The sequence below is a fragment of the Lucilia cuprina genome, chromosome 3 (genome assembly GCF_022045245.1).
Source record: "Lucilia cuprina isolate Lc7/37 chromosome 3, ASM2204524v1, whole genome shotgun sequence".
In the NCBI taxonomy this organism is placed as follows: domain Eukaryota; kingdom Metazoa; phylum Arthropoda; class Insecta; order Diptera; family Calliphoridae; genus Lucilia; species Lucilia cuprina.
Genome location: NC_060951.1, coordinates 42,868,071 through 42,891,219, shown reverse-complemented (window position 1 = coordinate 42,891,219; position 23,149 = coordinate 42,868,071). Strand labels below are relative to the sequence as shown.

The 23,149-nt window shown below is 26.0% G+C and overlaps 1 protein-coding gene and 1 long non-coding RNA gene across 4 annotated transcripts in view; one reads left to right on the top strand and one right to left on the bottom strand.

Moving 5' to 3' along the window:
- Nucleotides 1-10,366, bottom strand: part of LOC124419128 — a 154,156-nt gene extending 143,790 nt beyond the window's left edge. The window contains exon 1 of the long non-coding RNA XR_006940422.1: nucleotides 9,886-10,366. This is a non-coding gene — a long non-coding RNA (uncharacterized LOC124419128). The remainder of the gene's footprint in view (nucleotides 1-9,885) is intronic.
- LOC111676789 (teneurin-a) overlaps nucleotides 1-23,149 on the top strand; it is a 311,200-nt gene that overhangs the window by 6,594 nt on the left and 281,457 nt on the right. For all 3 annotated transcript variants that reach the window (XM_046947538.1, XM_046947537.1, XM_046947536.1), the window contains exon 3: nucleotides 643-730. In XM_046947538.1, coding sequence (XP_046803494.1) covers nucleotides 643-730 — 88 coding nt within the window. The remainder of the gene's footprint in view (nucleotides 1-642; nucleotides 731-23,149) is intronic.

Genomic DNA, 23,149 nt, shown 5'->3' with positions numbered 1-23,149 from the left:
GACGGTATCGCCGTTTTTGGTCAGTGCGGAAAAGTTAAAAAAATATGTACATGAGGATGACTTAGGAAAGATTGAAAGGAATGAAACTGAAGCCAACATATCTAAGTATCCGAACCAAGAAAAAAATTATGAATAAGTATTGTGGTTTTAATTTGAGGCCGCCTCAAAAAAAAGTGGCTATGGTCCCCCTTCTACCCTATACTCGATTTTTTGGAATCATATTAAGACATTGACGGAAGGCAACTATATCAAAAGAATTCCGGAATAATATGAAATGCAAATTTGTCTCAAAGAATATAAACTGTAGAAACTGATTTAAAAAAATGTACCACAATAAATTAGTTCATATTTAAGGTGATTCTAGCATTTACTAACAACTATTTGTTTCCACAAAATTTCAAACACCTTAATTTACTACAAGTTTTCTTTGCTAAAATTTTCTAGCTTACAAGACAATTATTTTCTTAACAGTATCTTTTTTATAATCGTTCGGTTTCTTTTAATTGCGAATTTAGTACCGCAAAACAACCGTAATTAAACAATTAAAGACATTTAACTTAATTCATAGAAATTACGAATGAAATTGTTTTTTATTTGTAAGGATTAGTAATAAAAAAAATTGTTTCTCATGTTTATTTACAGATTATTTAATTGCTGATGCAACAGTACGTTGCAGTGAAAGTCAATCTAAGTCAATTGCATCCAACAGTGATACGCAGAGTCAGCAGGGGTGAGTACAATTTAATTAAATTACAAAACAAAAAAAAAATAAATAACCATTAAGTTTCATTAAAAAGCTAATAAAATAATTTTAATTAAAAAGGTGTATTTTTCTATTTGATAATCTTTTAATTTATATAGATTAATGTAAAATGAAATTAATTCTATTTTATTGAATAGCAAATGAAATTCTAAAGAAATTCAGACAATAATGCAATCATAAATATAGCTATTTTCTATATTCTATAAATTTTAATTTACAATTTTAGCAATCAAATAAAATTTATTGTAAATGATAACATTGCACAGAAGTAGTAAGACAGACGGGCAGACGGACTGTGATGCTGATAACAAAAATTATCCTTTTGTATACATTTATTGCAAAACATAGTACGATTTATAGAAAAAAAAACATAAAGTCTATTCTTATCTGAGATTTAACTATATATGTGTATGTGTGTGTGTGTATTTTTATGTATTACACTTCTTACAGTTATAACAATTGTAACTGTGAGATTTTGCGTGATTTGTAAAAAATAAATATTAAGTTAAAAGCTTGAATTAATTTTATATGTACAAAAATATCATCTTTACAAAACAGCATTATTTCTTTTACTATCTGAAAATAAATTTCTTAAGCTTTTTCTTTCCCTTTTCTCAAGCGTTGTTGTTTTATATAACCATCAACAACTGCCAGCAGTAGCTGCAACAGTAAAAGCATCATCAGGATACTTATTTATCCTTGAAGTATGATTGTTGTATTTTATTACCTTTGTATTCGTTATATTTTTTCTATCTCTTATTATATTGTTTGTTGTTAAGTAAATAACACAAAGACAAACTACAATACCAGAGCAAGCAGGATGAAGAAGAAGACAAAAAAATTATAAATAAAATCTTATATTTGAAGAAAAGAAAACTACAATGAAAAATCTTGATGGAAATAAATAAAAAAGCAGAAAAAAACAAAAAAATCTAAATGCAGCCAATTGTTGCATGGCTATCATATATTACTCCATTTCCGGGTACTGACATACATATGTACATGAGGACACACCGAATTTTGAGGAAGTAAGAAAACCGAAGTAATAAAAAGTAATGGAACTTTTTTGAATTAATGTTCATTTTCTTGTAACGGTAAAACACATTCAAAAACTGATCGATTACATTAAGTTGTGTAAGTGTAAGTTTGGAAGGAGAATGTATATATACATAAGATCCGAAAAAATATACCTAGGCCACTATCGGGCCTGTTGTGTTTTTTGCGTATAATTTTCGTTAACTTATCAATGAAATTTTCTCTTAAATAAAATTTGCGATCATTGGTCGATACTATTTTATCTTCTGTGAAATATTCGACCACTATCCATTAAAAAATCTTTTATCTTTTTGTAATCGACCATTTTTAGTTCCCATTAAAACTTTCGATTACTGATCGATAAATGTTATTATAATTTTTTTCAGTCATTGATTGATCAAAACTGTTTTTTCTAGAAATTTTAGTTTTTGATCGATAAAAGCTCTGATTTAAAATAAAATTTACGATAACTACAAGATAAAAATTTCGATCACTGATCGATAAATGTTCTCTTTATTAAAAGTCTTGGCACGTCTTTATATCGATAATTACCATGTATTTTTTCTTTAAATAGAAAACTTTAGTAACTTTCTAATAGCTGACCGACAAGACGGTTTCTTTACTTAAAGATTTGATCATTAATCAATAGATTTTCGTCTAAAAAACAACTTATGAACATAATTTGATCAATATTTTCATTGGTAAAACTCTCAATCATAACTCCCTATACTAAAACAATTGATCATTGATAGATTTTCGTTAAAGTAAAATTTCGATCGATATTTTCTCGATTCTATATCGAAATTTATCGAACACTAATATGTTCCTTTTCTTTTTATAGAAAATTTTCGATAAATTCTCTTTTTATAGAAAATTTTCGATAAATTCTCTTTTTATAGAAAATTTTCGATAAATTCTCTTTTTATAGAAAATTTTCGATAAATTCTCTTTTTATAGAAAATTTTCGATAAATTCTCTTTTTATAGAAAATTTTCGATAAATTCTCTTTTTATAGAAAATTTTCGATAAATTCTCTTTTTATAGAAAATTTTCGATAAATTCTCTTTTTATAGAAAATTTTCGATAAATTCTCTTTTTATAGAAAATTTTCGATAAATTCTCTTTTTATAGAAAATTTTCGATAAATTCTCTTTTTATATAAAATTTTCTATAAATTCTCTTTTTATAGAAAATTTTCGATAAATTCTCATTTTATAGAATATTTTCGATAAATTCTCTTTTTATAGAAAATTTTCTATAAATTCTCTTTTTATAGAAAATTTTCTATAAATTCTCTTTTAATAGAAAATTGTTGATAAATTTTCTTTTTATAGAAAATTTTCGTTCAAGTCTAGTTTTATATAGGAATTCTCTCTTTTTATTCTGTTCTTATAAAAATTGACGAGGCGAATCCTTCGGTTTCAATGCCTTAATATATATCCTATGTATAACCGTATCTATGTTAAACTTTAATCTATCGTTTCTACTTTCAAACATTTAATTTCAAACAGGACACACACACACATTTATACATGTACAATAGTTATAATAACACAATTGCATGTAATGCATTCTTATTTTTTGAGCAACAACAACATATTTTCTTCATACTTTATATTTATGCATTGACTGTTATTCTCATAAACGAGTCCTTTTTCTCTCTGTAATATATATAGATTTGTATGTATGAGTAGACAAAATATAAGCGTGTATAACTTGAGTATATGTTTATCTGTTTGTGTAGATCCTTTATGAAATAAGAAATATTCTATACATTTATTTCTTGGTATTGTTATGATTTCCGTGCATTGAAAGGACAAGATATTATTTTTGTTGTTGTTAAAAGATTATAATTTTTTTTAGAAAATGAACTTTAACATATTTCTCAAAATAGCTCATACCAAAGACATAACTAGCCAAAGCAACAATTTAGTAGTAAAAGCAAAAAAACGTACAGGTTTGTAGAACCTGCGAGGCGGAATGTAGTTTTTTTCTTTAGATGACTTTAGTACGCTTAACTATAAGTGGACATAATTCTAAAATACATGGGCACTTTTAGGTTAGAATCTGCAGGACAAAGAGCAAAAACATAGTTGGCTAATGAACTTAATAAATAATTATGAATCAATCCATGAAATAATTTATTTTGATATTTCTGGAAAATATTTTAAAAAAGATACACTGAAGCCTCGTAAAACTGCCGGAAATTTTTTCGTTATTTATGTTTTATATGTTGTAAATAATTCCCCTGCAAAAGGTCCTTTCTTTCTTCTTTTGATCACAACATGATATGATAGTTATTTAAATGGTTTTCTATTGTTGTCTTATAAATTCTATAATTTTTTAAACTTTTACTTCTTTTACTTAATATTTTTTTGTTTGGTCAGTTTTTTTCATTATGAAAAATTTTATTCTTTTTGTATGAAATAATGTTGAAAATTTTTATCTAGTTTATTAATAATTTGTTTTTGTCTGCTTATGATTTGTTGAAAATGTATAAATACATGTTGGAGTTGGGTACGAAGGATAATGTGAACTCTTTTATTTGATATGACATTTTAAATTATTTTATTTGAAAGAATATAAGACTAAGATATACAGATTACTGGTTTTTTTTTGTAAAAATTTAATAAAATCTGATATTTCAATTGAACAAATAAATAAAGCATTTTTTCTTTTACAATTAAAAACATTTATAACCAAACTTTTGTTTGGAAAAATTTTATAAAGAAATATCATGAGACTAAGTATCTAAGTACTTCAGGTTATTTTCGATAAAGTTTTTTCATAGAAACAATTTTCGACAAATTTGCCTTTTATAGATTATTTTTGAAAAGTTTTACTTTTATAGAAAATTATCAATAAATTTTTCTTTTAAAAAAATTTTTCTTTTTATTGAAAAATTTTTTAAAATGTCCCTTTATAAAAAAAAATAATCCTTAAAGTTTCCTCTTTATAGAAACTTTTCTTTGAAATTTATTTTTATAAAAAAAGAATTTTCACTAAATTTTATTTTTATAGAAATTTTTTATAATATTATCTTTTTACAGAAAATTTTCGTTAAATTTTCCTTTTAAATAGATTGTAAAATTTTCTTTTTTATTATAGAAAATGTTTCTCATTATAAAAACTTTTCTATAAAATTTCTTTTTATACAGAATTTTAAAAATAATCTATTACTTATATTTACACTAAATAAGTTCCTTAATAAAACTCTCTCGATAAGCTTAACAATCAATCAAAATGTCTTTAAAATCATTACCAATAGCCAAGGACCATTTGGCATAAATCCTTTAATCCTTACCCCAAGGAAAGTAAAATAATATTTATATGTAACTAACTCCTCTAAATAAGACTTATCAATAAAAATTTATTATTTACTTAAAACAAAACCCAGCCGCTATATTTCGTTGTAAGAAGTATTTCATTTATTTACCAGGAAAACAACAATTGAAATATAAACCTGTTACAGAAAAAAAAAAACAAAATAACAAGTACCATTATAACCGAAAAAGGATTTATGAGGTTAAGGTGGATTAAATGATTTCTAGATGGTTTTTTTTTCCAGAAAAATAAAAATATCTCTTATAAACATACACACGTTGTATGTGTATAGGCACTTATGTTAGAACCAAAAACAGAAAAAATATATATAATATACTTCAGTCCAATCAAATGTCTAGTGATTAAAGAAATACATATACACAAAAACATTTATACTTCCCCTAGGAGAAACAAAAAAAAACGAATAAGCCCAATCAAATGGTTGAGCTTTAAATGGATAAAATTGTACGTAGAAGAAAACATAAAAATCAAATGTTTATTTTCACAAAAACAATAACAAAAATATTGGATAAAAAAATCCAGTAAAACAACAAATGTATCATCGACACGAAATAAGTACATATTTAACCAAAAAAAATAAGAATCTATAGTCGGCTATGACCGACCATATGAATCCCTACACAAGTGATTATGTTAAAAATCTATTTTAATCCTTCTCAACAAGCCCTTTAGTCAAAAGAAGAATATGGGTGTAGGACCAATCAGCAGAAACATATATTACTTTGCCCCCATTATCGTGGTGTAGTGTATAACATCAACACAATTGGGTAATACCCTACATCACAATAGTGGGGGAAAAGAAAACAATCATAAAAACAGTAAAAGTTTGAGTTGGCTAAGAGATTTTAAGACCCTGCGATATATTCCAATGTGTGTGCATGTATGTGAGTTATTAAATCGCTCTCCAAAGGATTAATATTATTGTTGTAAACAATCATAAACCCACAAACAACTATAGTATGGTTCTACAAACACAATAGCATTTGAGATACCAACATTCAGGGTTTTAAGTTTACCGATATCTCTTTATCCTTAGAGATTTGACATTTAGAGATTCCTTAGACATTCAATTTAAAAGGGAATTTATCGATAATATTCTATTAAAAGATAATTTATTGAATATTTTTTTAATAATATAGAATTTTTGAGAATTTATCGACGATTTTCTCTTAGAATTTTCTTAGATATTCAATTAAAAAGACTTTCTATTAAAAAGGGAATTATCGATAATATTCTATTAAAAGAGAAAAAAAAAGATTTTAAAAAGAATTTATCGAAGATTTTCAATTAAAAAGATTTTCTATTATATATTCCTTTAAAAGAGAAAGAAAAAAAGATTTTTTTAATAAAATAGAATGTAAGAAAAAATTTTTTTTTAATAAAATAGAATTTATGCTAATAAATTATATTTTTTTATAAAATGCTAATATATTGTATATTTTCGATTAAAATAAAATTTATCGTTAATTCTCGATAAAAGGTAATAATAAATCGGAAATTTTCTATAATTTTTTTTTAAATTTTTCTCAAAAGAGAATTTTTGGGAAATTTTTAAAAAAAGAACAAGAAAAAAAACAGTTTTTGAAATTATTGTAAAAAGAGAAGAAACATAATTTATAAGAAACTTTCGATGAAACGGCAATTTATCGGAAATTTTCTATAAAAACATAATTTTTTGAAATTTTCATAAAAAGAAAATTAATTGGAAATTTATCATATATTCTCGATGAAATGGTACTTTATCGGAAATTTGCTATAAAAATATAATTTTTTTTAAAAAGAGAATTTTTGGAAAATTTTATATAATAAAAGAAGAAAGAGAATTAAGTGAAAATTTTCGATAAAAATAAATTTTTAGATTTTTTTTAATTTTTCTAAAAAGAGAATTTTTGGGAAATTTTATATAAAAAAAGAAGAAAGAGAATTTATCGGACATTTTCGATAAAAAGAAATTTACCGAAAATTTTCCATAAAAATAAAATTTTTGGAATTTTTTATAAAAAGAAAGTTTAATATAAAATAGAAAAAATGGAATTTTTCGAAAATTTTATATAAAAAACTTATCGAAAATTTTCTATAAAAATATAATTGTTTGAATGTTTGAAAAATAATTTATAGGAAATGTTATATAAAAAAGAGGGAGAAAAAGAATTTATCGTAAATTCTCGATAAAAATGAAATTCATCGAAAATATTCTAAAAAAAAATAAAAGTTTTTAATTTTTTATTAAAGAAAAAGAATTTATCGTAAATTCTTAATCAAAAATTTTCTATTAAAGTCTATTTTTTTTAATTTTCTGCAAAGAAAAGTAATAGAAAATTTTGTATAAAAAAGACAAAATATCAGAAATTTGTTTTAAGAGGAAATACAAAATTTTCTGCAAAAGGAAAATTTATAGGAAATTTTCTATAAAAGGAAAATTGTATATGAAAAAGAAAATTTAAGAAAACATTTTTACAAGAAGATGAAAACTATTAAAATATGAAATTATTTTAAAAATTTCTATAAAAATAAAGTTTATCATAAATTTTCTGTAAATTTATCGAACATTTTCTGTAAATATAGAATATTTCGAAAAATTTTTGTAAATATAAAATTTATCGAAAAAATTATATTTTTTATTTCAAAAATTATTACAAATCTATAATGATAAATATATAAAAAAACCCTAATTACCACTCACCCAACCAACTGTAATGTTTCTTATTTTTTGGGGAGTAGTGTACTACAAATGAATCCTTTCCAAAAATCCAGTTTATGAACAGTTAACCACATTAATGCTTAAGAGGTTTTAAATCTTGTTTTGATGCTGCCTGCACACATGATGTTGATGATGACGATGTTTTTATTATTGTTTTCTCCTGTTGTTTTTGTTGTTTTGTCTATAACATTTTAACCTACTACATACATATCTAGATATATAGTGATGTTGTTGCTTTTGTTTTGACAAACGCTTATATTGGCTCACATCATGACAATTGGTCGTTATGGGCAACGATTGTGGTTATTTAGAAGGTATGACTGACTAACAGCAATTAAAACCACAAATGCGTCGTAGTAGTATGTTGTTGGGAAAAATTTAGATTTACTAGACTATGGTTGGGGTGGTTATCTAAATACTGGTATTATACTTCTAGTTTTACTAGCTGTTTGTGTGCGGGTAATAAGCAACAAATATAGTAGTTTTTTGTGAATTTTTTGTGGATGTGAATTAAATTAGACACTGATTTTAATGTTGAAAAAAAACATAAAAAGGTTTTTGTATGGATGTCAATGTCTAGACATGATGACAAGAGCAATGTTTTGAATGTTGTTAGTAAATCATGTTGAGAGATGTTTAAGTTAAAAGTTTATCTTAAATGAAATGCAATGCTATTTAGGATTGCAGTTGTATGACAAGTTTTTGCATTTACGAATTAAATAGTGATTTATTTAGAACAAGCTCTCTTTTACAATTGGTAATTTTCTATAAAAAGAAAATTTATGGAAAATTTTATGTAAAAATAACTTATCAAAAAAATGTCTTTCAAAGGGAAATGTATAGAACAATTTCTATAAAAAAGAAAATGTATAGAAATTTTTCTATCAAAAGGAAATGTGTCGAACATTTTCTATCAAAAGGAAATGTATCAAATATTTTCTATCAAAAGGAAATGTATCAAACATTTTCTATCAAGGGAAAATATATTAAACATATTCCATAGAAAACAAAATTTTCTATAAAACAGAAAATTTATCGAAAATTTCGAATCAAAAACAAAATTTATCGAAAATTATCTAAAAAAAAATTTTATCGTAAATTTTCTATCCAGAAGAACATTTATTGTACATTTTCTATCAAGAAGAACATTTATTGTACATTTTCTATCAAGAAGAAAATTTATTGAATATTTTCTATCAAAAAGAAAATTTATCGAACATTTTTCTATCAAAGAACATTTATCGAAAATTTTTTTATTCAAAAAAATTTTTATCAAAAATTTTTTATCAATTCTCAGTTTGATGAATTTTAAACATTTCCTGTCAAACAGAAAATTTATTGAAAATTTTCTATCTAAAACAATAATTATCGACAATTTTTATAAAAATTTATCGATAATTTTTTTTTTAAATTAAAAATTTTTATCGAAAATTTTTTTATCAAAAAAAATTTTGTTGAAAATTTTCTATCAAAAAGAAAATTTACTGAAAAGTGTCATAGAAAACATTTATCGAAAATTTTCTATACAAAGAAAATTTATTGAAAATTTATCTTATATTTCCTAAAAAGAGGAAATTTGTCTATAAAACCCAAAAGAACAATTAACGATTTTTTTTTATCAAAAAGTAATTTTATCGAAAATTCTTTTGATAAAAAAATGTTTGAAAATTTTCTGCTAAAAAGTTTATCGAAAAATTTTTATAAAATGAAAATTCATCGATATTTTTTATAAAAAGAAAATTTATTGTTAATTATCTGTAAAAAAATCAATCAATCGAAAAAAATCAATCAATAAAGAAAATTTATCGATAATTTTCTATCAAATAAAAAAAATGTCGAAAAATTTCTTTCAAAAAGAAAATTTATCGAAAAATATCAATTAAAAATTTATCAAAAAGAAAATTTATCAAAAAATTCCTATCAAAAAGAAAATTTATCGAAAAATTTCTATCAAAATGAAAATTTATTGAAAATTTTCTATAAAAAGAGAAAATTTGTCTATACAAAATGAACAATAAGCAAATAAAAATGTACTACTCACCCTACAGCAACAGGTTCTTTCTTTAACAGCTTCTTTTGTCTTCTTTAAAATTTCGTTAAAATAATTAAACTTTTAAAAATGTTCTTTATTTTTTTAATTATGCAAACACATTTTAACAATTTTAACCAATAAATCTTTATTGCATTTAATAACTGAAAAAAAGAAACAATGAATTTTTTAATTTTAAACCACGTTACAATAACAAAAACACTACATTTTATTATCTTCCTCTTCTTATTCTTAAAACGAATGGCCCGGCGAAAAAGAAACAGCAATTTTTTCGCAAAAATTTCACAAAAATTTAGCAAATTTTGTTACACTTTTTCTTGCATTAATTTAACACTATTCATTAATATTTTTATATAAAAATGTTAAGCTACTTCTGATTTAATAAATTATGCAAAAATATTTTAATAATTGTTAATAATTCACCGTTAAAATTTATTTAAATCACACAATTAATCACTAAACATATGAACAAACGAAAATTTTGCGTAAAACTAAAAAAGAATAGGAATGAGTAAATGCTTGTGTCAATGTTGTGTTGTTGTTATTAGTACATAACTAGGCAAAGGGAATAATATTTGTTTTTGTTATTTAAACAGTTTCTTAAAAAGAGAGGGAGAGGGAGTGCAATCAAAGGGAAATGCAAATAAAGAACTCATTGCAACACTTGTTGTTGCTATTTATATTAGTGACGTAATAAGTAAATAAACAACATTGGGAAGAGAATGAGAGTTAAGTTTAACATATATACAATGATGTTGTTGTTGTTACTGTTGAAAAGGAGAGTGTTATGTAGTTAAAGGAAATGCAAATAAAAAGAAATCAATGTAAAAGTTGTTGTTTTTTTTTTAATAGTAAAACAATAAATAAGCGAGACTGTGATGAGAGTTGTTTTTATTTAATACAAAGTTGTTATTGTTTTTCTTAGTATGTTAGCAAGCATTAAGAGTGAATGTGTGGTCAAAGGAAAGTCAAATAAGTAATAATTGTAGTTGTTGTTGGCTTTGTAAATTATTTAATATTTAGACAAGACAGTGATGTGACATCAAAAATGAGCTGACTTGAGGGAAAATAAACTTTTTAGTTTACTTTTTATGCTGATGTTTGTAACACCCAAAAATATTGGTCATACACCCACCATAAAGTATGCCAATCCGACTGGAAACACTTTCTAAGTCAATTTAGCAATGTCCGTGTTTATGTAAACCTTGTGCTCACTCTACAGGTCTCAAGTTTAAAGATTATTTGATGAAATTTTGAACATAATCATGATTTAGTTCAAGGAAATGTTGAAAATGGTTACAATTGGTCCATTATTTCGCCTGGCCCCATACACCAGTACCCTCGAAATGGGCGTTTGGGCTCATAATTACGTTAAATGTTCTATTAAGTCAACAAAAATCAGCAAAACTTAGTTCAATTGAACTTTAAATGATACTACTACCTTAGCCCCATGCAAACTTCCCTTCAGAAAATGACTTGAAGGTCAAAATTTACTAAAATCATAGAGTATTTTAAGATGTACATATGTAGGGTAGAAGGGGAATCATTCACCATATAGGCACATCTGTCAATGCGAATAACCTTAAAACTGAGTAATCGATTTTATTGCATTATCAAATTTTGTTTTCGTTTATCGATTATCTATCATCCCTGAAAATTTGAAACATTAACTTTACATATGATGGGAGGCAGACATGATTAATTGTTTTTCAAAGGGCTGAGAAAATATTTTACTGTGTGAACTTTTTGTGCTATAGTGAACAATAAGACATAATATTTTCGATAACATTATTTGAAGCCCGAAAAAAATTTAAACTAAACCCCAGAACTGCCCGTGGGGCACATACGCCAAATATATATAATGCTTGTGATGTAGAACAAAATTTGGTTAAAATATAGAAAAAATCAGTAATAATTTGTTTTAATTTTTATACCCTACACCACTTTAGTGGGGAGGGTTCGTCCGTCTGGCCGGCTGGCTGTCCATGTAAACCTTGTGCGCAAGGTACAGGCCGCAATTTTGAAGATAATTAGATGAAATTTGGCACACACTTCTTCTTCTGCTTCTTTTGGCCCAAGGACGAAGCCTATTGAAAATGGTTAAAATCGGTCCATTATTTGGACTAGCCCCCATATAACCGTACCCCCCAAATAGGCCTTTTGGCTTATAATTAATTTAAATGATCCATTATGTTAACAAAAGTCGATTAAACTTAGTTTTATAGAACTTTAAATGACACTACCGATTTTGTAATGATCGGGCTTCATTTGATCCTATCCCCCATAAAAACTCCCCTTCAGAAAATGACTTAAATGACTTAAATTCACTTACAAACATTATTAACACTTTTAAATTCTACATAAATATTATTGAAGAAGACTCAACTCCCCCTACCAACATTTTTAAGGATAGGGCCATAAAAAAATCTTTTTTTGCCAAAATAAAAGTAAAAATACTCCAAAATAAAGTTAAAAAAACAAACCAAATGCTTTATTTTTTTAAATAATCCCAATTTTTAACATACATACTGACAGGTGTAGGGTATTATATAGTCGGCTACGCCCGACTATACATTCATACTTGTTTTTGTTAAGTTTTGTGAAATAAACAATAAATATCTGGTTGATTATACTTTGTTTAATTAATTAAAGTATAAAACAGCAAAATAAGTTTTCATTTTTGTAATTTTTTCTTTTATTTTACTAATGACAAATCGGCCCCATCCCCTTGGCGCATTACCCCATGGATGGGGCGGTATCGCCGTTTTTGGTCAGTGCGGAAAAGTTTAAAAAAATTTACAAGAGGATGACTTAGAAAAGATTGAAAGGAATAAAACTAAAGCCAACATATCTAAGGATCCCTTTTTAAATATTTTAACCACGATTTAAAGATATCAATATTTTTATTTTTTTTTATTTTAAAGGTTTGTACGTGTTTATTTTTCATTTATTTGAAAATTATGGAAACTTAATTGAATTCTACTTTAACTTAAATTTAGGTTATAAACGTGCCTCTTGTTTAAATAAAAATCATATGTTATATATGATAACTAAAGTTTTCCTTCCTTTCAAACAAAAAATCTACAAAATTATTGACATAAGCAGGTTTTTCAAAATCATAATTTGCTGAAACAATTGAAAAAGAAAATATATAGAAAAATGCATCTTAAACAAATGTCAGCATAGAGTAAACCAGACAAATATATCTTGTTTTCCAACAACACCAACAGTAAAAAGTAAAAACAAAAGGAAATTTTTGAAAAACATGTAGCATCAGAAACAGTAATCTAACATTTATGAGTCCTTTTTACAAAAAAAAAAAAAAATACTTTCAACCAACAAACGAACGAGTTTTAAGTTTTGTGGTTAACATTCAGTTACACTAAATACGATAACATTTTAGAAGGATTACAAACAGGCTCACTCACATGTGTGCACACAAACATTCATAGATACATACATACATATGTATATGGCTAAGTACCCAGTAAATATCTTAAACTAAGCAGACTGTTATTGTGAGTACATTTCTCGGACTAAAACTAGGATTATTGAAAGCAAAAAAAAAAGCTGAACGAAAATATGAAAACAATAGAAATGAAAAGTAAAAGACTGTTGGATGGATATCAAAATTTAACTACATAGGAAAACTCATAAAAGGATATGTGTGTCTATGAATTACTACGTGCATGTAAGTATATAAAAAAATATGTAATTCATTACAATAATCCTACCGAATAAGCAATAAAAATCGAATGTTTCCACTTGTAATCGAGTTTATTTTGTTTAGACCAATGTTTTTATGTGCATGAGATTGTCTTTTTTATGAGGGGAGAACGTTGCTTTAACATTTGCGTGGTATTGTGACTAATAGTATAATCTACACAGGGTAACGGAAAAAATATATTTTTTAAAATTATAAAAATTTCAATGAAGATTCTTCCTTGTTCATTCAATTATTATACACTTCCACGTCCGTCTATGTGTGTCTGTTGAAAGCAGTCTTCTCAAGGCCCCAGATAACTTCGAGATTTAAATCTCCAATAATTCTGCCAAATATTCTATTCAGAATATTCCTATTTAAAATCAGCAAAATCCGCACATAAATAACGGAGATATAAGCAAAAATCTGAGACAGCCTCTGAAAATTCATCGTAGTTTCTCAAATATATTTAATTCATATGTGGTTTCCAAAACCACCTCCAACATCACTGAAGAAAGTCTGTTTCACTTCATTCATTCAAGATTTGAAAAATCTAGTTGTAGGTTTCCAAGATAAAAGCTTTTTTTGTATTTAATTCAAATGGATGGCGCCGCTTCCCCATTGCCGATCCACCCATTTATTACCCAAATTAATGTAAAAATTCTTCGTGGTCAGTTTAAAGATTTTCTAATAGTTTCCAAGACAAACGATTTTTTTTTATTTAATTAATATGGGGGTAGCCCCTGATGCTAGTCCGCATGCTTCTTGCCCTAAATAATCATATTGACACTATTGTGGCTTCGGCCATTTGATACCATTTTATAAAAAATTTGAATTGTGTTTTCATTTTCTTTATATAGAAAATTTTCAATCAATTTATTTTTCTTTTGTAAATTTCTCTAAATTTTCAATAATTTACTCTATTTTAAAGAAATAGACAATACCCTACACCACTATTGTGGGGTTGGTATTATGCGTTTGTGATAATGCTTGCAACAGCCAAAAATATTGGTCCTACACTCACTATAAAGATTGCCAATCGGCTCAGAAACACTATATGAGTCGATTTAGCTAAGTTCGTGTTTATGTAAACCTTACGCGTACTCTCTCAAGTTTTAAGATAATTTGATGAAATTTTGCACATACTCTTCTTTTGGTTGAAGGTAATGTTGAAATTCGTCCAGCCCTTAATGCAACCGTACCCCCGAATAGGGACGATTAAATTCTACATAAATAACTTTGAAGTAGGCGTAAATTCATTTACCAACTTTTATAAAGATAGAACCATATTCTCTCCTATTAACCCTCTTGTAGAAAATCTCCAAATAATCCATATTTTAAACATACCGACCAGTGTTGGGTATCATATGGTCGAACATGCTCGACTATACATTCATACTTGTTTAATTTTTAAAATAGTAAGGACCAATATGTATTTAAATCTTAGCATTAATATTCTAACAAAAACAACCTTTTATATGTACCTTTCCCCAATATAAATACTCCAACCAAAAAGTACTTTTTTCCTTTAACGACCAACACTAGAGTTTTCTCACTCTTCTTAATAGACTGCTAATAATAACAACAACAACATCAATCAATACTTCTTTAGTTATTTGCATATTCCTCTTTAGTTTTCGGGAATTGTTTAAAGCGTTCGGTTGACAAATCATTAATTATCTAATTAATATTAGTTTTGCATGTTAAATAATCGCGTTAATTAAAATATTTTCACATTAAATTATAAATTAAATGTTGCTTAATAGTTTTATGTAAAAAAATTGTGAAAAAGTTTTAATTTTATATGTGAAAAAAGTGTTAGAAAATGTGTAACAAATTGAATTCAATTTTTCGACGCCGACGCGTTGTTTCGCTTTTTTCGGTCGATTGCTTCGTGGAAGAACATGTGTGGAAGAGAGAAGAGCAAGCGCGGGTCGTAAAAAATAAGTAGTAATAAGTGAGAGTACAATTGAGTAGTAAAGGAACAAGTGCGTTATTGTTATTGTTGTTATTAAAATGCATGCATGTGCATGAAGGTGATTGCAAATTTGCAAAGTCAGAGTTAATGATTATGTAGAGGAATTATTGAACAAACATCTTTACTTTAATCGGGACTTTAAGGTGAGTAATTTGCAATATTAACATATTTTGTTTTCCTTTAATATAAGCACATATTGTGTTGTTCCAAAAACATTCCTATCTCTACGGAATTTTATTAGGCTCCGGGTATAACACCTCTAATAGCTTATTATCGTATATGACATTTTGGTAAAATTCAACGAAAAGTATTTGTTTTAGAAAATTATTAACTATTTTAAATTCTGTAGGCTTCAGTTTATAATTGAACTATTCTGACTAGATTTACATATACTCTCGACGTTGTGCTTGATTCACTTTGTACTAGTAGTCATTTTAAATCCTCTAAATTTACCAAATTTTTAATACAAGATTGAAATTTCTCAAAAAGGTCATATGCAGATTATTTAAAAGTATATCTATTTTATCATTCAGCTTGCATTTCAGTATTTAGTTTTGCTAATCAAAAAAGTTTATTTATCAGGCCTGTGGTTTCATTCCGAAAAAGATGTAATTTTCCTTTATTGAAGAAGAAAATTAGGAAAGTTAATTCCACTTTCGATCGGAATGGAATTCTTTGGCAGGCTTATATACCCTATCCTACTATATTGCTGATGTTTGTAACGCAAAAAAATTTAGGTCCTATAACCACCTTAATGTACACCGATCGACACAGAATCACTTACTCTGACATTAGACCCCTATACAAACCTCTCTTTAAAAATGATTTAATGAAGATCGGTCCATGTTTTCGACTCTTAAGTCCCATTTAATAACTTATTCGGAATATTAGTTTATCATCAATCGGAATTAAGATAAAATTCAATATAAAAGTTTATTTATGTAAAATTATAGGTATATAACTCTTAGTGAAGGGTATCCTATGCTCGTCCAAGCCCAACTAGATATTTCTTTTCTAAATGTTTAATTTTAAAACTGATTATACCTAATTCCGCAGAAAAACTACATTCATCACGATAATAAGTATTAAATTATAAAAATCTATTAAATAACATGCAATTACAATATTATGTCAATGTTTCACATTTCAAAGTCAAGTGCTCTTTAGTAATAAAACACCTATGATCCCATTTTAATCTTAAAAAAGTACTTTATTTCTTTACCCAACACTAGATTGATTCACCTCTTTGTTTTTTTTCTTCGCTCTTGATAGACTGTTAATAACAACAACAACATCTTTTAATCCTTCTTTAATTATTTGCATTTTCCTCTTTAGTTTTCGGGAATTGTTTAAAGTGGTCGGTTGACAAATCGTTAATTGTATTATTAAAATTAATCTAACATCTTAATTAAACGCATAAATTAAAATATTTTTATATTAAAATATAAATGAAATATTGCTTAATACTTTTGTAAATTTTTTTTGCTAATTTTTAGTGTGAAAAAAGTGTTAGAAAATGTCCAACAAATATATTGCAAATATTTCGACTTTGTTGTTGTTTCGCTTTTGTTCGGTCGTTTGATTTTGTTGGAAGAAAAAAGTGTGGAAGAGAGAAGAGCAAGCGCCGGTAGTGAAGAAGTAAAAAACATAACTAATAATAAGTGAGAGTTCAATTGAGTAGTAAAGGAACAAGTGCGTAGTAGTAGTTGTTGTTATTAAAATACATGCATGTGCAAGATGATGAATGACAAATTTGCATAGTCAAAGTTAATTAATATGTATAGAAATTATTGAACAAACATCATTATTGTAATTAAATTACATTAGGTGAGTAATTTCCAACATTAATACATTTTGCTTTCTTTTTTTTTGTTGCTCCTTAACAAATTACCTATGCCTATAAGAAAATTCTCATATTTTGTTAGGATCGGTGTATATATGTACATACATATAGATGTTACAACATTCATTATAAAACCTACTACAAAAAATTATGATATTATTTTCAATTACATTTAAAAAATTATTTAATTATGATAAAATTCGACATTCTCTAATATTCTGTACGGTTTAGTTCAAAATTTACTCATTTAGGGAATTATTCTAAATCGATTTACCTTTGCACTACCTTATTCTTAAGGTAAAGTTTCGTAGTTACCTTAAATCTTTTGAAGTCACCAAAGTTTAGGTCATGATTGAAATGTAGAAATTAAGGTATAAAATTTCTATTAAATTTGTTATTACATATTTAAATTCGTGTGTAGGTTTACTTTCGAACGGCCTTGTACTTGAGGTGATATCTCGTAGTCACTTTCTAAAATTATCAAAGTTTGACCAAAAGCTTCAAATGTATCAAAAAAGTTTAAAGTTTTTATACAATTTATATAAAAGAATATTTATATAAAGAAATACAGCTATATTTTAGCTTATAACAAATTTAATTTAGCTAGCTTTTTAATTTAAATACTCTTAATTAAATAAGAATATATCAAAATTCATCTAACAAGATTTTTATTCAATTAACAAAATAAATTTCATTCAACTAATTTTGTCTATTTAAAAAACATGTCTTTCTTATTAAAAGTATTAAATTTTATAATTCAGTATGTAGTAGAAAAGAACAAATCAGCTAACCATTTATATTAAATAATATCTAAATCGATTTAAATTACAAAAATGTATATTTTATAGACAATAGCATTTTGCCGTCACTTTTAACTATTGTAAGTTAAAAAGTACTTTTACTTATTTGCCCAACACTATATTGATTAGCTACATTGTTTTTGTTTTTTTTTTCTTCTCACACATAATAGAGTTTCAATAACCATAACAGCAACATCAATCATTATTACTTTAGTTATTTGCATGTTCCTCTTTAGTTTTCGGGTATTTTTAAAGCGGTCGGTTGACAAATGAATTATTGTCTAATTAAAATTATTATTGCATGTTAATTAATCGCGTAAATTAAAAAATTTTTGGATTATATTATAAACTAAATGTTGCTTAATAGTTTTATATAAAAAAATTGTCAAAAAGTTTAACATTTAAATGTGAAAAAAGTCTTATAAAATGTTTAACAAATATAATGCAATTTTTCGATGCTGTCGTTATTTTTCGCTTTTGTACGGCCGTTTGTTTCGTGGAAAGAACAAAGTGTGGAAGAGAGAAGAGCAAGCGCGGGTTGTGAAGAATTAAAAAATAAATAATAAGAAGTGAGAGTACAATTGAGTAGTAAAGGAACAAGTGCGTAGTAGTAGTTGTTGTTATTAAAATGCCTGCATGTGCAAGATGATGAATGGCAAATTTGCAAAGACAGAGTTAATGATTATGTAGAGAAATTAGTAAACAAACATCATAATTTCAATCGAATCGGCGTATGGTGAGTAATTTACAACTTTAATAGATTTTTGTTTTCTTGTGCATACGTGTTATTCCATAGAAATTTAACCTTTGATATACTACGGTCGGTATAGGTACATACATACATATACATAATTGTTATTATATTCCAAATAACACCTTCTACAGAAAATTATCAAATTATTGTCAATTAAATATTCAAAATTGATTAAATTTGGATAAAATTCGTTATTCTTTATATTCTTTAGGGTTTAGTTCAAAATTGACCCATTTAGGGAACTTTCTGATTCGTTTTAATTTTGCTCTACCTTGTTATTAAGATAAAGTTTTGTAATTACCTTTTAAATCTTTTAAAGTTACCAAAGTTTAAGTGATGATTGAAATGTAGATTTTTTTTTGTCAATTAAATGTTTACACATTATAAAATTTCGATTAAGATTGTCATTATTTAAAATTCTGTAGGCATTAGTTCACAATTGATCCATTAAGAACGTTTCTTTGTAGTTTACTTTTCAAACGGCTTTGTACTTGAAGTGGTCTTGTCTAGTTACCTTAAATCTTCTAAAATTACCATAGTTTAATTAAAGCTTAAAATGTATCAAACAAGTTTTAAATTCAAATAGATCACAAGAGATAATATTATAATTCAGTTAAACTTTTTTTATTCAATTAATAAAAATGAACAAAAATTGCATTAATACAGCTATCATTTAGCTCATAACACATTTACAGAATTTAGTAAGATTCTTTTTTAATTTTAAATACTGTTATGTATTTATATAAGAATTTTTTAGAATTCATCTAACAAAAATTTGATTCAATTAATAAAAATAACTTTATTCAGCTAATTTTGACTATTAAGAAAATAAATCTTCTTTATTAAAAGTATTAAATTTTATAATTCAGCTGTAGAAAATATCAATTCAGCTCACCATTTATATTAAATAACATCTGAATCAATTTTAATTACAAAAATTTATATTTTATAACCATACCACTTTACTCCTAAAACCGAAGCATTTTACCCCTATAACCGCAGTCACGTTTTACTATTCTACTTTAAAAAGTACTTATAATTCTTTACCCAACACTATATTCATTGACCACTTTGTTTTTGTTTTTTTTTCTTCTCACACTTAATACAGTTTCAATAACCATAACAACAACAACATCAATCATTATTACTTTAGTTATTTGCATGTTCCTCTTTAGTTTTCGGGAATTTTTAAAGCGGTAGGTCGACAAATGAATTATTGTTTAATTAAAATTAATCGCGTAAATTAAACAATTGCATTACAATCTAAACTAAATGTTGCTTAATAGTTTTATATAAAAAAATTGTCAAAAAGTTTAACATTTAAATGTAAAAAAAGCCTTAGAAAATTGTTAACAAATTTTTAATGCAATTTTTCGATGCTGTCGTTTTTTGTGCGGTCGTTTGTTTTGTGAGAAGAAAAAAGTGTGGAAGAGAGAAGAGCAAGCGCGGGTAGTGAAGAAGTAAAAAATAAGTAGTAATAAGTGAGAGTACAATTGAGTAGTAAAGGAACAAGTGCGTAGTAGTAGTTGTTGTTATTAAAATACATGCATGTGCAAGATGATGAATGACAAATTTGCAAAGACAGAGTTAATGATTATGTAGAGAAATTAGTAAACAAACATCATCATTTCAATCAAATAGGCATATGGTGAGTAATTTACAAATTTAATAGGTACATTTTTATTTTCTTGTACATATGTACGTGTTGTGTTCCATACAACAAATTTAACCTTTGATATACTACGGTCGGTATAGATACTTACATATAATTGTTATAACATTCTATATAATACCTTCTACAGAAAATTATCGAATCATTATCAAATAAATTTTCAAAAATTGTATAATTATGATAAAAGTTATCATTATTTAATACTGTGTAGGGTTAAGTTCAAAATTAACCCATTTAGGAAACTCTTCTGAGTCGGTTTACTTTTTGCACTACATTTTTCTTAAGATAGAAAAAAAAACAAGTATGAATTTATAGATGGACATTTCCGACCATATGATACTCTACACCATTCAGAATGTTAAAATTTTGATTTTTTTTAATAAAGCATTAAATTTGTTTTATTGTGGAATATTTTTACTTATTGTTGACAAAAAAATAGATTTTTTACAAGAGGGCTCATAGGGGAGAAGGGGTTAACATGGGCCTATCCTTGTAAATTTTGGTAGATGAATTTACGTCTACTTCAAAGTCATTTATGTAGATTTTAATCGTTCTATAAGTAATTATAAGTTAATTTTGACCTTCAAGTCATTTTCTTAAGGGAAGTCTGTATGGGGGCTAGGGTCAACTGAGGCCCGATCACAACAAAAATTAGTATTGTCATTTATTGTTCTATAAAACTAATTTTTGCTGATTTTTGTTGACGTTATAAAAAAATTTAACGTACTTATGAGCCTAAAGGCCTGATTCGGGCGGTACGGTTGTATGGGGGCTAGGAGAAATAATTGACCGATTTCAACCATTTTCAATAGCGATCGTCCTTGTACCAAAAAAAGTATGTATGTGCCAAATTTCATCAAATTATCTTGAAAATTGCGACCTGTAGCGTGCGCACAAGGTTTACATGGACACACAGACAGACAGACGGCCGGACAGACGTACATAGCTAAATCGACTCAGAAAGTGATTATGAGGCGATTGGTATACTTTAAGGTGGGTGTAGGACCAATATTTTTGGGTGTTACAAACTTCAGCACAAACGCACTATAGTGATGTAGGGTATAAAAAATAAAAATTGTATTAATACAACTATTCACATAACATAATTAATTTAGCAGGATTTTTTTTATTTTAAATATTTACCTACTGTAAATAAGAATATTTCAGAACATCATCTAACAAAATGTTTGTTTATTTAATAAAAATAACTTTATTCAGCTAGTTTTGACTATTTAGAAAATAAATCTTCTTTATTAAAAGTATTCCCTTCGAATTCATAAAGATATTAATCGCATATTTAAGGTTTAGTACGACCATTTTCAATTCAAAATTTCTACAATAAACAATTAATAATTTTATTAAGAATGGGGTTTAAATTTTATATTTCAGCAATAGAAAAGATCAACTTAGCTAATTAATAATTTAAAATCTGAATCAAATTAAATAAAATAAAATATCAAATGTATATTTTATAACCAATAGCACTTTACTCCTAAAATCGTTGCCACTTTTTACTATTCTAACTTAAAAAGTACTTTCAGTTCTTTACCCAACACTATATTACATAATTGACCACTTTGTTTTTGTTTTTTTTTCTCACACTTAATAGAGTACCAATAAGTATAACCACAATAACAACAACATCAATCACTATTCCTTTAGTTATTTGCATATTCCTCTTTAGTTTTCGGGAATTACTTAAAACGGCCGGTTGTCAAATCAGTTATTGTGTGATTAAAATTAATATTGCATCTTTATTAAACGCGTAAATTAAAATATTTTTGCATTAATTTATAAATTAAATGTTGCTTAATAGTTTTATTGAAAAAAATTGCCAAAAATTTTAAAGATTAAATATAAAAAATGTCTTAGAAAATTTGCAACAAATATAATGCAATTTTTCGATGTTGTCGTTGTTTCGCTTTTGTGCGGTCGTTCGTTAGCGGGAAAAAAGTGTTGAAGAGAGAAGCGTAAGTGAGGGGTTAAAGAAGTAAAAAGTTAATGATTGAGAAAAAAATAAGAATGAGTTTAATAAGAAAAAAATGAGAAAAAAAGTAAATAAGAGTGCAAGTGAGGGGGGCTAAAAAAAGTGCGTAATAGTTGTTGTTATTATTTATGAAAAGTAGATGTGTTTTTGTTTGCTTATGTAAAAGGCTAATAAAAAGAAGTAAATATGTAATATAAATGCGTGTTGGTAAATTTGCAAAGTAAATTGTGAAAATATAAAAAGAGCATAATAGTCTTTTAAGAATAAATGTAATATGAGTATGGATGTATGTAGTGCAAAATCATTTTATTTTACCCGGTATTTTAAGGTGAGTGATTTGCAACTTAGGTACCTATTTACATATGTATTTTGCTTTCCCTTTTAAATTGTTGTTCCTTAACGAAAAGCTTATTGAGCTTTTTATGTTTCTAAGCTTTTAAAAGATTTGGATGGTGGGAATGAAATGTAAGCGTTTCTATTTAAGGTTTTTTATTACAATTTACAGCTTTTTTAAATAA